We start from the raw sequence: 12675 nt of genomic DNA, 5'->3' as shown, positions 1-12675 counted from the left end.
GCAGCCATGGGGATGTGGATGTGTTCTGTGACCCTGAACATGGACACTGCCTGCAGATGTTCTGCACCTGCAGTTTGGACAAACCAGTGGAAGCTGGGGAACTCCTACAAAGAACATCCTGTGTTACCCAGAGATATTTGCTATTGCCATTTGCAAATGTCTGTCCTGCTTTTGGCCCAGTTAAAATAATCATGAAGAGTTGTGGTGATGCTGAAATTGGAGCTGCAGGAATGCTGAAGTGTCCTGTGCTACCATGCATCAGGCCCATGGGTCTGCCTTTGGCTGAATTATGCTCAAACTGAACCTGTGGGTAGAAAGTTGAGCACCTGGAAGGCTTTAGGTCAAGAGTGGAGTTCAGGGGCAAAGAGGGGTCTGGTGAATCAGAGCCAAGGTCTGATGGTCACAAAGCTGGGGCTGTGTGTTAGAGGAGGGGGAGTGGCTGTTGACATTTGCAAATTACCTTCAGCCGTTCTGTTCCTTTGTGCTGAAAACAGCTACGCAAAATTGTCTTCAAGGCTGCAAATTCTGAGCTTTGGGGAGGAAAAGATCAAGAGAAAGAAATGGGAGCTGAAGGAACTTGAGAGCTCTGAAAAATCAGGTTGTTGTTAGCACATCAGGCATTCAGAATCAGGCCCCCAACATTTGACAGTGCTGATAATCTTCCTTTTCCTCCTCTTCCTCCCTTTGAGCAGTGGGAAAGGCTTGGAAGGACCTTAAGCTATGAGGAAACAATTCTGCCAGCAGATGTGGATAAACCTTCATGCTTGGAGTGTTCTGAGATCAGCAGCCTGCATTCCCATAAAACATGGAATTGCTCCACTGACTCCTTTGGATTATTTTGCCTTGGTGTAACTTTTGCCCTGTGTTCAATCCAAGGTGTTACACTTCTGCTCCTTACCCAGCTGTTCCTCAGGAACAGCTTTACTTCTATCGATTCTTCCTAAAACAGAGAATCAGCAAAGCACCACATTATATGTTGACTGAAAGACACCAAATAATAATGTGTTGTTTTATATTGATGATCAAGTGTAAGACCCTGAGTACCTTGGTTAGTGGGTCTGGCTGCAATGTTCAGCTGGAGCACAATAACTGGCTGCCCAGAGAGCTGCTATGTCCTTAAGGTGCCAAATATAAATATATATTTTTGCTGTGTAGTCCTTCCCACCCCCTCTTGCTGCTATGTTCCAGTTCTTGCCTCCATGGAATATTTTTCCTTAATACCATTCAAGAAGATCTCTGGAAGGACAGATTATTTCTGAAGGGTGTGTGTGGATTTCATTTTAGCAAACCTGCTCTATTGGGGTGCGTTGTGTAAAGGAAGGTGCAGTCCTGATAGTAAATTCTGCATTTCCAGGATTTAGCAATGAGGGATAGAGCTGTGGGATGAAACTTGAGGTTGCCCTCATGATCAACCAGGCCTCACCCTCAGATCAGAAACTATTAGTAAAGATGCTCGTTGCTTTTCTAATACAAAATTAGAAGTTTGTGTTCTGGGATTGGGATTGGGCTTCCCCAGCTCACCTGGCCACAGATGTGTTGTAAAATGATAGCAGGAGGGAGCCCCAGCCTCTGTCTGCACTGGGTTGGGCAGAACCAGAGCTGTTCTTTTGTGTGCAGGAGCATCACTTGCCCAGAGACCTGCTCCTGCAGCACCTGGGCATCTTCCCACTCCCTGGCACAGGAGCTCTGAAACAGCATGTGGAGCTTGGAGATCTCCTTCTACTGACCTTGTGCCATGGCACTGAGCAGTGCCATCAGCCTCAGCCCCTGCAGTCTGCACCAGGATGCTGCTGCTGCTGCTGAAGTGCTTGAGGGAAGTGAACTGGAGTGATCCTGCAGCAGCTGAGTCCACTTAGAATCACTTCTTCAAAATGGGATCTTTCTCTTTGTGTTGGAATGAAAATGCTCTTTTCCCTCGTTGGGGCTGCAGAGAAGGACATGAGTCTTTCAGAAGCAAGTCCAGCATCTTTGAAGCTTTAAGAAATATAAGCTTTAGGTAAAGAGAGGGAAGAACATTTGGGATAAAGCTTTGATAAGGTGCTGGAGACAGGATCCTGAGGGCAGGAAGCACGCAGGAGTAGAAGACAGAGGGGGCTTCTCCACTCAACAAGGAGCCCTGTTTCAGAGTGAAGCAAATGTTTTCAGACTGAGGTTTCAGTGAAGTGCAGATGGCTGAGAAAAGATCTCAGACTAATGAAGTGCTTTGAATAAAAGCTTTGGAGCAGAGCTTGCAAATGCAGCCACCTTTGACTTGTCTGTTTCATTCTGGAGTTCAGTAGCTCCATAATGCACTCAGTAAAGAAGATCCAGGAGTGAGTAATCTTTGCAGCTATTTGCTGATCAGAAATGTCGTTTCCTTAGTTTAATTTTTTTTTTTTTTTTTAAATGCTTGGTTGCATTTGCAGGTCAGGAGTAATATAAGATGAACAGTGACACTATTTAACACACTTCCATAATTTTATCTGGACCAGTAAAATTTTCCTGCATGGCCTGATGAATCTCTGAAATTTACCTTCATTCCTTTTCCAGAGGTGGCCTGTGTGTGTCTGGATGGGTTTTCTAGTTCTGCATCTGGGTTTCCTGTGCTGTCCTTAGCAGGACAGGCTGAGTGTCTGCAGGGCTGTGCTGGAGCAGGGATAGGTGTCAGACCTCTCCCTCCTCCCCTTAGCGGTGCAGGGAGATGGGAATGGGGGTTGTAGTCAGTTCATCACAGTTTATTTCTGTTGCCTCTTGGGGAGAGGAGTCAGATTCTTCCCTGCTGCAGCAGGGAATTCCTCTCGTGGGAGACAGTTTTTCATGGACTTCTCAAAGTGACTCTATCCCACAGGCAGCAGTTCTCCACAGTCTGCTGCAACGTGGGTCATTCTTCTTCAGGGCCAGCCCTTCATGCTGTTCAGCATCACTTGTTTGTAAATCACCAGTTTCCTTTGATTAAATTACTGTTTCAGCAGCTCTCCCTCACAGATAGTATCACAGAGTCATTGAGGTTGGAAAAGACCTTTAAGATCATCAAGTCAACCAAGAAGTGCCTGAGAGTACTACTGGAGACCAGTGCTTCAAAATTAAAGCATTACAAATAAAAGGGTGTTTTTCCTTCTGAGGTGGTATGGCAGCACACAGATGGTAGTTACATCCCTCACAATGGGATACTAAGTGTCAGTAAATGGAAGTTTGTAAAGGACTTTGACAGTACTCCTTACCTGAAAGATGTTTTAACATTTTAATTTAATAGTTGTCTTTTTTTTTACTCCTGCAGTGCCCAGACAAGCCGTCCCCTGCTCTGATTCCCAAACCTGTGAGCAAATGGATTGCTTTGAGAATGGGAAGATTTGTACTCAAATGGGCTCCCAGCAGCACAGGGAGAGGTACAGAAATCACAGATTTCCCCCATTTTTTGTTTGAAAGCATTTAAAGAGACCATGGTGTTGCTGTGAGTAGAATTAACCTGTCAGACCAAGTGTTTCAGTTCTATATCCAGGAAATCCTGCAGACACCTTTAATTTCTTCAGGTCCTCAGCCCAGGCCTCCTCATTCCAAGAGGTTCAGAGACACTGGGAACAGTGCAGGAATAATATTGCACTTTTAATTTGATATTGTTTTTAATTTTGGATATTTAATGATATCAGAGACATTCCAGATGATTGCAGAAACAGGAAATAATAGAAATCTTACTACCAGCAGTGGCTGTCAGGTGACTGAGGCTGGCAGACCTGTCAGACGTCTCCGGAGAAAGAGAAGATTGCCTCTGGATTCAGAGGATGAGGAGGAAAATGCATATGAGGATGAGGTAAATGAGGCTGCATGTCCTTCCTTTAAAAAGAGCTGTGACAAACAGGGGCAGTTGTCTCAGAGTTCCTTGTATAGTGCAAACTGGGCTGAGGGAGGTTGTTCTGTACCTGGGGAATGGTCTGGGTCTGATCCTGATTTACGTCAGTGATGGGAGTTTCTGTTCTGAGGAGTCACAGAGGTGAATGAATAGCTCAGGGGAAGTGAAAGTCAGTTCACAGTATAGCACCATGTGTCTCCAGAATAACTACACTCAAATACTGTTGTGTGATATTGAAGATCAGTGTCAAATCACAGGGTTGGTTTGAGTTTTATTACATACTTGCATGTGCTCTCACTGCACCACCAGAAACCTCTATTAGTGGTGCATAAACAGCAGTATTCCAGTCCTGAGTTGATCTTGCCTTCAGTTTCCTGCACCCCCCAGCTCCCTCCCGGGGACCTTTGTGCCCCCCTGTGCTCTGCTCCCACCCATCAGTGCCTCTGAGCCATTCGTGTTTATTCACATAATGCAGGGTTCTGTATGGCAGAACAGGGGTAGATGTTTGTGGGCAATAAAGCTGCAGCCTCTGCTGTCATGACCAGTTTAACTCATCATCTTGCTCAGCTTTTCTATGGGATGTGGGTGAGATATTTTAAGGGATGGGTGTTTTCAGAAATCCTTGCAGCCTCTCTCTTCCCCCTTCTCCTCGTCCTCATTAGAAACTGTCCCCCTGTCCCTTCTGGGGAGTGTTTGGCAGGCAGCTTTGTATGGCACGTTTTGCCTGGTTTTAGTTTGCTCTGAGGAATGACAGCCTGGGAGGGATCAAACCCGAGTTTGCAAGCACATGGAAGAAATGGGAATGACAGTCGGGCTTGGAGTGTGACACGGGGAGACCACATTGTCTGGGGTGTTTGTCTATGACAGGAGTTACTTGAAGCTTCTGCTTCCTTCAGGACTTCATAAATTCCTTTTTTTCAGCTGTATCCATTCCCTGGCGTAGATGGACATAAGAAAGGGAAAGGAAAAAGGAGTGTTCCAGTAAGGCTGCTGACGTGAGCAGCAAATCCTGCATTGCAGAAATCAAATCCACTGTATTGTAATGGAGATTTTGGTCCTGTGCTGCTCTTTAACAGCCACATTTAAAAGATCTGCAGTAGCATATATTAAATAACTTGTAAAGCACTTTGGGATACCAAGATCAGCGTTATCTATGTAACATTCCCTCCTGATATTCTTCCAGGGTTGTTCAAGAGACAGCAATGCTGGCTAATAGTCCTTTTAGTTACCTGCTACATCTGTGTTGTACCTGCATTGTGAGATGATCAGAGGGGGAGGGAAAAACAATCTTGCTAAACTTCTTTTTAACATATCTGTGTCTAGGAGAAGAATAAATCAAATAATATGAAAGCCGCAGAAACACTAACCAATAAAACAAGGTGAGCTAAGCTCATAGTCTCTTTTCTTTAATGTTTATAGATTTTTTTTAGTAGCTACTATAAAGTGAATAATAATAAACAGGAGAGAAAAGGACAGGAGAGCTCATTTCACATTCAGAACAGCTTATTCAGTACATAACCCTCTTACCACAGTCAGCTTCGGGGGTGTATTAGCAGGAATATCCTGGATTTGCCTGCATAATGGGCACAGGGTAAGGATCTGGAAGGAGTCAGTTTGATCCAAAGCTCAGTGAAGACAATCAGAATCTTTTTTCCATTGACTTTAAAGAACTTCAGCCACAACCTACAATGCTAAATAAAAAAAATTTGTAAACGTGATTGATTGTAGACTATGAGTTAAATGTATTATATACCTTAAATCAGTCAGTATGTAAGTGGGGGGAGAGTTTTAATATACATTTAGAATGTCATTTTCTGTGTGTATGACTGTGGTTTTACCAGAATTAGTCCAAGTTGTTTTCATCATCTGGGAGCTGCCTCTCTAGTAGATGCATTGTGTTATTAGGAGGTTATAAATATAGATGCATATATGTAAAAAAAAAAATTGTGAACTGAGCCAAAAAATAACTTGGTTTTAAATTCATTTTATTTTAGGCTTATTTTAGCTGCAGTTATATGCCTCTCTGTGCTGCCTGTTAGTTTATATTTAACCCCTTATTCCTCTGTGAAATGTCAGGAGGAGGAATTAATTCCCACAATTTTAAATTATTCTGTTTCGTCCAGTCTTTCCCGTGGCACCTTTCCATGGGCAGCAGTCCAGGTGCTACAGTTCATTTGACTTGTGATACTGTAAATGTTCATTTCCTGAGGAATGAGCACGGTTTTCCTATTGTTGGAATTCCTACCTTCCCTCAAAAGTTGAGTAACACTGCCTCTTCTGGGCAAACGTGGGAGGAGGAGGAGAAGAGAGGAAGAAAAGCAGAGCAGGAGGCATCAGAGAAAAATGTTCATTTTCTCGTTGTTATTGATTTATTAGTGCTTCCTGGAAAGAAGAAGGTATGGAACTGGTCTTCGTACTTGGAAGAGGAACAGATGGCAGCTGCTCCCCAAAAGCTGTTCAGAGAGGTTGGCAGCTTTTTTCACTCCCTTGCTGTCACAGCATTACTGGCAGTCACAGGGCTACTGGCTTGCTGGAGGTGGGACTGGAGACCACCCTTAACCTTAAGCCAGCACTTGTATTTGGTACAAGCAGGCAGTAAATGTTTGTTTTCTGCCCAGGGAAGCAGGCAGTTGGGAGTCTCATCCCAAACCAGGCTGTACAAAAGGCTGGTTGGATCTCCTGGATAAGCAGCAGCTGTTTGGATCTGCCCTGCTCTGGGGCTGTTAGGCAGCTCCCAGGACAGCAGGAGGGGGACAGCCTGATGGGTGCTGCACATGCTGTGTGCTTGCACAGAGCTATCCCAGCCTGTCCTGGCTCAGGAGTGCTGTGGGTTCCCTGGAGTACCAGGAGGGAGGCTGGGCATTGTGGCAGTCCCATGGAGGTGCCAGAGGCTGAGTTCAGCCTTGGTGAAGCTGCCTCTGCACCTCAGGTCAATGTGCAGCTCCCAGTGAGCTGTTCAGAGCCCAGGGCTGTCTGTCCTTCCAGAGGGAGCCTAACAGCAAGGTCCAGTCCTGCACTGGGTCATTTGCATCCCAGTTCAAGGTGCTTTTAAACTTTTACTGTATTTCAGTTGTTTCACTTGGATTAAGACTGCAGATAAATGAAAACCACAAATGCTTTCTGGAATAACTGTAAAACTGGGCTGCAGATCAAGCCTGCCTTGTGACTTTCACCATTTGAAGATACAAGTTGCCTTTGGGGAGAGTCTGGACTGACACAAAGTGATTGTAGCTTTCCCACTTCTTTGGTTCTGCATTGAACTGGGAAGGGGATTCTTTTGTGTTTAAGAAGAGCTTATTTCTGCATCTGTTCAAAGATGTGTTTGTAGCTAATTGCCACAGTTCAGTGTTTTTGAGAGATTGATTAAAATAATGAGTAAATGTGAAATATGGTGATAGTGCCATTACTGATCCCTGAGCCTGCACCTGTCGGAGCCACAAACACTCGGGGTGAGATTTTCTTCTCTGAATTGAGCATTTGAAGCCTGAAATACAAAAATTTGAAGTCTTAAGTATGCTATGACTGCTCTGCAATAGATTTTGTCTTTAGGAATTAAAAACAAATATTTCTTCCCCCTCCACAGTATCAATCATTTCCACAAGGCCGAAATGGATTTAAAGTTGGAATGAAATTGGAAGGGGTGGATCCTGAACACCCCTCTCGATTCTGTGTTCTCACAGTGGCTGAGGTAGTTGCTTTTCTTGTCTTTGATTCCAAAAGTCCCATGTACATCTAGTTTTTTTTTTCAATAAAGCGTAGAAACATGAGTGATAGTACTTTAGTTAGTTAATTAATGGTAGGAGTTCAGGGTGACACTGAAGGAATGTGTTATGTGATTAAGGATCTTTGCCTGAAATCCTACTGGCAGATTTTTGCACTTGTAACTAAGAATAGCAAACTTATTAATTGCCTGTACTGAACAAGTATGGAAAAGAACAATGCCATGAGGCCCTAAGACTTAGTAAATATAAATAAGTCAGAATGCTTTTAAAGCAGCTTCAGTTATGTGAAATCTGGGCTCATCTGGTATAGGCATAAAAGTTCTGAGGCTGCTTTTGTAGCCCAGGAATGTGTGCATGGAGCAGGAGCTCGGGGAGATTCCACTGACCAGTTCTATTTCCAGCTGTTTGAAGTGGGGAAAGAGAAGCATGGAAACTGGGAGAGCAAGTGAGTTAAAATACAGCTGGAGTTTCTGAGAAATAAATGAGATCCTAAGTTACTTTTTCTGTAAGTGCAAATATGAGGGAGTGTTTTATTAGTGATTTCCTTTCTCCTTTGTGACCCTTGGTGATAACCAGTGCTTCTCTCACTGTAGGTGCAGGGGTACAGGGTAAGGCTGCACTTTGATGGTTATCCAGAGTGCTACGACTTCTGGGCTAATGCTGATTCCTCAGACATCCATCCTGTGGGCTGGTGTGAAAAAACAAGCCATAAGTTGCTTCCTCCTAAAGGTATGACAGAAAATAGTGTGGTGTACAAGAAATCATAAGTTCCACTAAGAACTAGATGTCCTGGCTCTGCATATTTCATTTTTAGTGTGATTTCATCGTGGAACTCAATCTGAGGGGCTAAAGGGAAGAGTTTTAACTAACACAGTGACTCACAAAAGAGCAAAATATCATCTCTGTGATATTCCCAAAGGCTGACATTGTTAGTTGCAGTAGAAACTCTGGATTGGATGTCTATCTCTGCTTCAGAACTTGCTTCTTTCCTGCTTTCAGTTCTTTCCTGCATTCAATTTTCTAGAAACATTTGAAGGTTGAGATTAATGATTGGCCATTATGGTGAAAAAGAGAGAGCTGGTTTAGCTGAAATGCACAGCCCCTGGGGATCATAGCAGGGCAGTTATCATGCAAAGTTCATATTCTTTCCAGGTAATTTCTGTTTCTGAAAAACTCACCAGAATGTACCAGGGCCATGTAAAACAATCTTTTTTTTCTCTCTTCCTAGGTTTCAAGGAGGGAGAATTTAATTGGACTTCCTATCTGAAGAACTGCAAAGCTCAAGCAGCTCCAAAAAGCCTTTTTAAGACCCTCAGCAGTGTAAGTGGTGGTATGGACTAGAAGGGGTTTGAATAGGTCTGGTGCTAAGTGGGTTTTGACCAGAATATTTATGTGATTTTAATATGCTGATGTCAGAGGTACAGCCACAGTACAGTCAGATGCAAACTACTTCCCACTGTGTTTTTTTTGTAAGAAGGAAAACTAGTACAATTTTTCTTCCTTTCCCCAGTCCCTGACTTTCCAGAGAAAGAATTTGTATTTCCTTTCCTCCTTAATGCTGGAGAAAAAGATTTACTGAACCATTTATTAAATATATTACAACCGTCTGTTTTACTGTGCCCCTACAGTCAAGATATTTGTGTCACTTTCCTCTAATTTAATCATTTCCAAAATAATTTCTGGTTTCCAGCAGCATGCTCATGTGTGCTGTGGGATTCATTATGGGGCTGTGGATCTTGAGCATTTGTCATCCTTCCCCACTGGTGCTTTCTCACTGGTTATTAACCTCAATTCCCATGAAATCCTCCATCCCATTTCATGTTACTGGAGTGACACAAAGCCCACAGGCTGGTGGATTGGAAGCTGCACATGGATAGTCACTGACTCCAGTGGAATCAGGGCCCAGCTCTGCCCTGCTTCCCACTCAGTCACTTCATCTCCCTGAAGATTCTCCTAACTTTTCCACCAGTAAAACAGGATGTGCAATGCCCATTATCCTCAGAAATCACTGCAGGGTGTCTCAGCCTGGGAGTCTGCAGTGGTGGGTGTACCTGGAAATGCTGTTTTTTGAGTCACATTAGCTCTTTTTTAGTAATAGTAACAGTCATTGCCAGAACTCACAGAAATCCTGTCTGCAAACCTCCTGGCAGTCAGTGTAGAGTGTTTTGGTTTGTGGGTTTTGGGGTCAAAGGAGTTTATGAGGGGGATTTCAGCATCTTGACCAAGAATGTGGCTGATTTCCCTTTCATGGTGTCCTGTTCCTCAGCCTGTCACACCTTCTGGCTTTCGTCTGGGAATGAAACTGGAGGCAGTGGACAAGAAGAACCCGTCGCTGGTTTGTGTCGCCACCATCACAGACATGGTGGAAAACCGGCTGCTGATCCATTTCGATAACTGGGATGAGAGCTATGACTACTGGTAAAGATTCTATTTCTGATACATGTCTGCAGGTAGACTGGCTTTGCTTTAAATGCAGGCCCTAAAGTTGGGATCTTATGTCAGTTGTCAGGCTTCTGAATAGTTACCTGGGGTTTTCACAAAGAGCCAGTTGCCCAGTAGTTCCCTTCCCATTTGGGTGCTGGGCAGCTCAGTGGAGAACCAGTCGGGGTGGCCTGAGCTGTCTGGGAAGCATTGGAGGTAAGAAAACTCCTTGTGGTACCTGAAGGGGCTCCAGGAGAACTGGAGATGGACTTTGGACAAGGCACGGAGGGGCAGGACAAGGGGAATAGCTTCCACTGCCAGAGTGGTTTGGATGGGATATTGGGAAGGAATTGTTCCCTGAGGGGTGGGGAGACCCTGGCACAGGGTATCCAGAGCAGCTGTGGCTGCCCCTGGATCCCTGGAAATGTCCAAGGACAGGTTGGACAGGGCTTGGAGCCACCTAGGACAGTGGAATGTGTCCCTGCCTGTGGCAGGGGGTGGAACAGAGTGGGCTTTAAGATTCCTTCCAACAAAACCATTGCAAGATTTATTTTGTATTTCCCTCTCTTTTGGGGCAGCTTGAATGCCTTGAAAACCCAGTGTTACACATTCTAACAAGGCAGTGCTTGTCTTCTACACCACGATCACACCTACTGAAAGCATCTGCTCACCCAGCAAAGGCCTATCAGGCAGCATTTGAAATCCTGCCTTTCTTTTTGCTTTCCATCTGACTGGTGCCAGCTTTCCCTCTTTGATTCAGGTGTGAAACCAGCAGCCCGTATATCCGTCCTGTCGGCTACTGCCAGGAAACTGGAACCCCACTGACAACACCACCTGGTAGGTTGCAAGTGAGACTTACTTCCTGCCTTAGCCAAAAACCTGCAAACTGTGTCTTGCATGTAATTATGTGTTTGCAAGTTCCAGGTGCTCTTCAGAACTCTTTACTGCTGAGTGATGTTATTGTTCCTACTTTTTGCCACTGCAATTTATGTTGTTTCACTGTTCTTTGAAGGAATGGAACAGGGTTTGGTAATTTATGGTTTAATTTGATTTTAGAAGGGAAAAAGTGAGAAGGATTTCCAGCATTTCCGTCAAGGTGAGCGAGGAGAAAAAGAGATCTGTACTATGATTTCCTAGATGGAATTTCTGGAAATCACAGAATACTCTGGGTTGGAAGGACCCACAAGAATCGTTAAGTCCAACCCTTAAGTGAATGAGCTGTACAGGGATTGAACTATGGCCTTGGCATTGGTAGCACCATGCTCTAATGATTTCCTGGATGAAATTTCTGGAAATGAGGGAGTAACTGGATCCACATGTCTTTCTGCTGTACTGGAATTTGGTAAATTAAGAGAATGCTGGCAAATAAGAGAGGACAGAACATGCAGGGAAACCAGTGTAGTTTTCAGGCCTTGGAAGCGTTAATTCACCTAAAAAGTAGTAAACATAAAAATAAGACTGACATTTGTCAGACTGACAGCCCTAGGGGAAGAGTTCCTGTATTTGCTGTGTTCCAGGTTCAGTGGAGTAGGAAGCACTGCTCAATCCCTCTGCACGAGTGGAACTGGCCTCAGTGTCTTTGCTGCAGATGTGGAAGGGGTTATGAACATTCCCTCTTAGCAGCAACACACCTCTCCCTGCTCCTGGAAGGTTCAGCAGGGCTGTGCTCTGCAGTTCTCTGCTCATATCAGGATTTTCTGTGCCCCCAACAACACCTGCAGCCAGTTCTGGTCTCTCTGCTGAGGAACTTAAATGCAGCAGTTTGCAGGCTGAGCTCTGCATTTAGTCACTGCACCCTCCTGACAAAAAGAACCTGTACTGGGAGTAAAAATTACTGAAATAGCAAATAATTAGAGCAGTTTCTTAAATGTAATTGTCAGGGCGAGACATCGCACTGTTGTTAAAGCAGCACACCCATGGAGCCTTTTCTCTCCAGGCTGCTGAGTTTACTCAGCCTGGGTGGGCTGCAGGAGAGGAGAAGGTTCTACAGTCTTACAGGCACACAGACATAGAGTAGTTAATAAAACAGGAAATTCATCTAGTGATGCCATTTGCACATCACAGAATCCTCTGACTAGCTCATAATTGGAGTTTTCTCTAAAGAGTAAGAATTGATAAAGCTGTGCAGAAATGAACTTGCCAGGGTTCAAGCCCAGTGTAAAACTGGGGAACTGGCAGGGCTGCTCTGGGTGCTGGAGTTGGTGGGTAGGAGCAAACAGGCAACTTTCCAGCACCATCCTTTCTAAGTGCTAATTACAGTGTCACAGAGCTGCCTTTTTGCTGTGAGAGTAAATGGGGGAGTTTTCTAACAGGAATGTTAATCCTCTGTTTTTTCAGGACACAGGGATTCCAAAGCCTTCTCATGGGAGAAATACTTGGAAGAAACCAATTCCCAAGCAGCCCCAGCAAGAGCCTTTAAACTGGTAGGTGAATCTCTTTGGTTGTTCTTGCTCAGGTGCTGTTATTCACCCTTTTTTTGCTACAGGCTTTATTTGGGTGTGGTTCACCTTGTCTGTGTCGGGAGGGTGAAACTGTGGTTTACTTTGGGTAATAATTATCATCTCAGTTCTGCAGAAGCAAAAACTCCCAGAAAAATGCAAGATTTTTTTTTTTTTTTTAATACTATGGAAAGCTGTTTTAGAAAGGATTTTTGACTAAATACCTTCAGTGACTCCATTAGCATATTTAAGGGCAGAGCTTTCAATC

The 12675-nt window shown here is 44.3% G+C and overlaps 1 protein-coding gene across 1 annotated transcript in view; it reads left to right on the top strand.

Moving 5' to 3' along the window:
* LOC306811792 (lethal(3)malignant brain tumor-like protein 4) overlaps window positions 1-12675 on the top strand; it is a 38258-nt gene that overhangs the window by 6000 nt on the left and 19583 nt on the right. Inside the window, 11 exon segments of the mRNA XM_079325811.1 lie at window positions 3257-3365; window positions 3679-3787; window positions 5150-5190; window positions 5192-5205; window positions 6203-6291; window positions 7410-7514; window positions 8142-8277; window positions 8777-8868; window positions 9815-9966; window positions 10730-10806; window positions 12307-12392. Of these exon segments, the coding sequence (XP_079181937.1) occupies window positions 3304-3365; window positions 3679-3787; window positions 5150-5190; window positions 5192-5205; window positions 6203-6291; window positions 7410-7514; window positions 8142-8277; window positions 8777-8868; window positions 9815-9966; window positions 10730-10806; window positions 12307-12392 (963 nt within the window). The 5' untranslated portion in view covers window positions 3257-3303.

The sequence above is a fragment of the Erithacus rubecula genome, assembly GCF_903797595.1.
Source record: "Erithacus rubecula genome assembly, chromosome: 23".
NCBI lineage: Eukaryota > Metazoa > Chordata > Aves > Passeriformes > Muscicapidae > Erithacus > Erithacus rubecula.
This window is presented reverse-complemented; position numbering and strand designations above follow the sequence as displayed.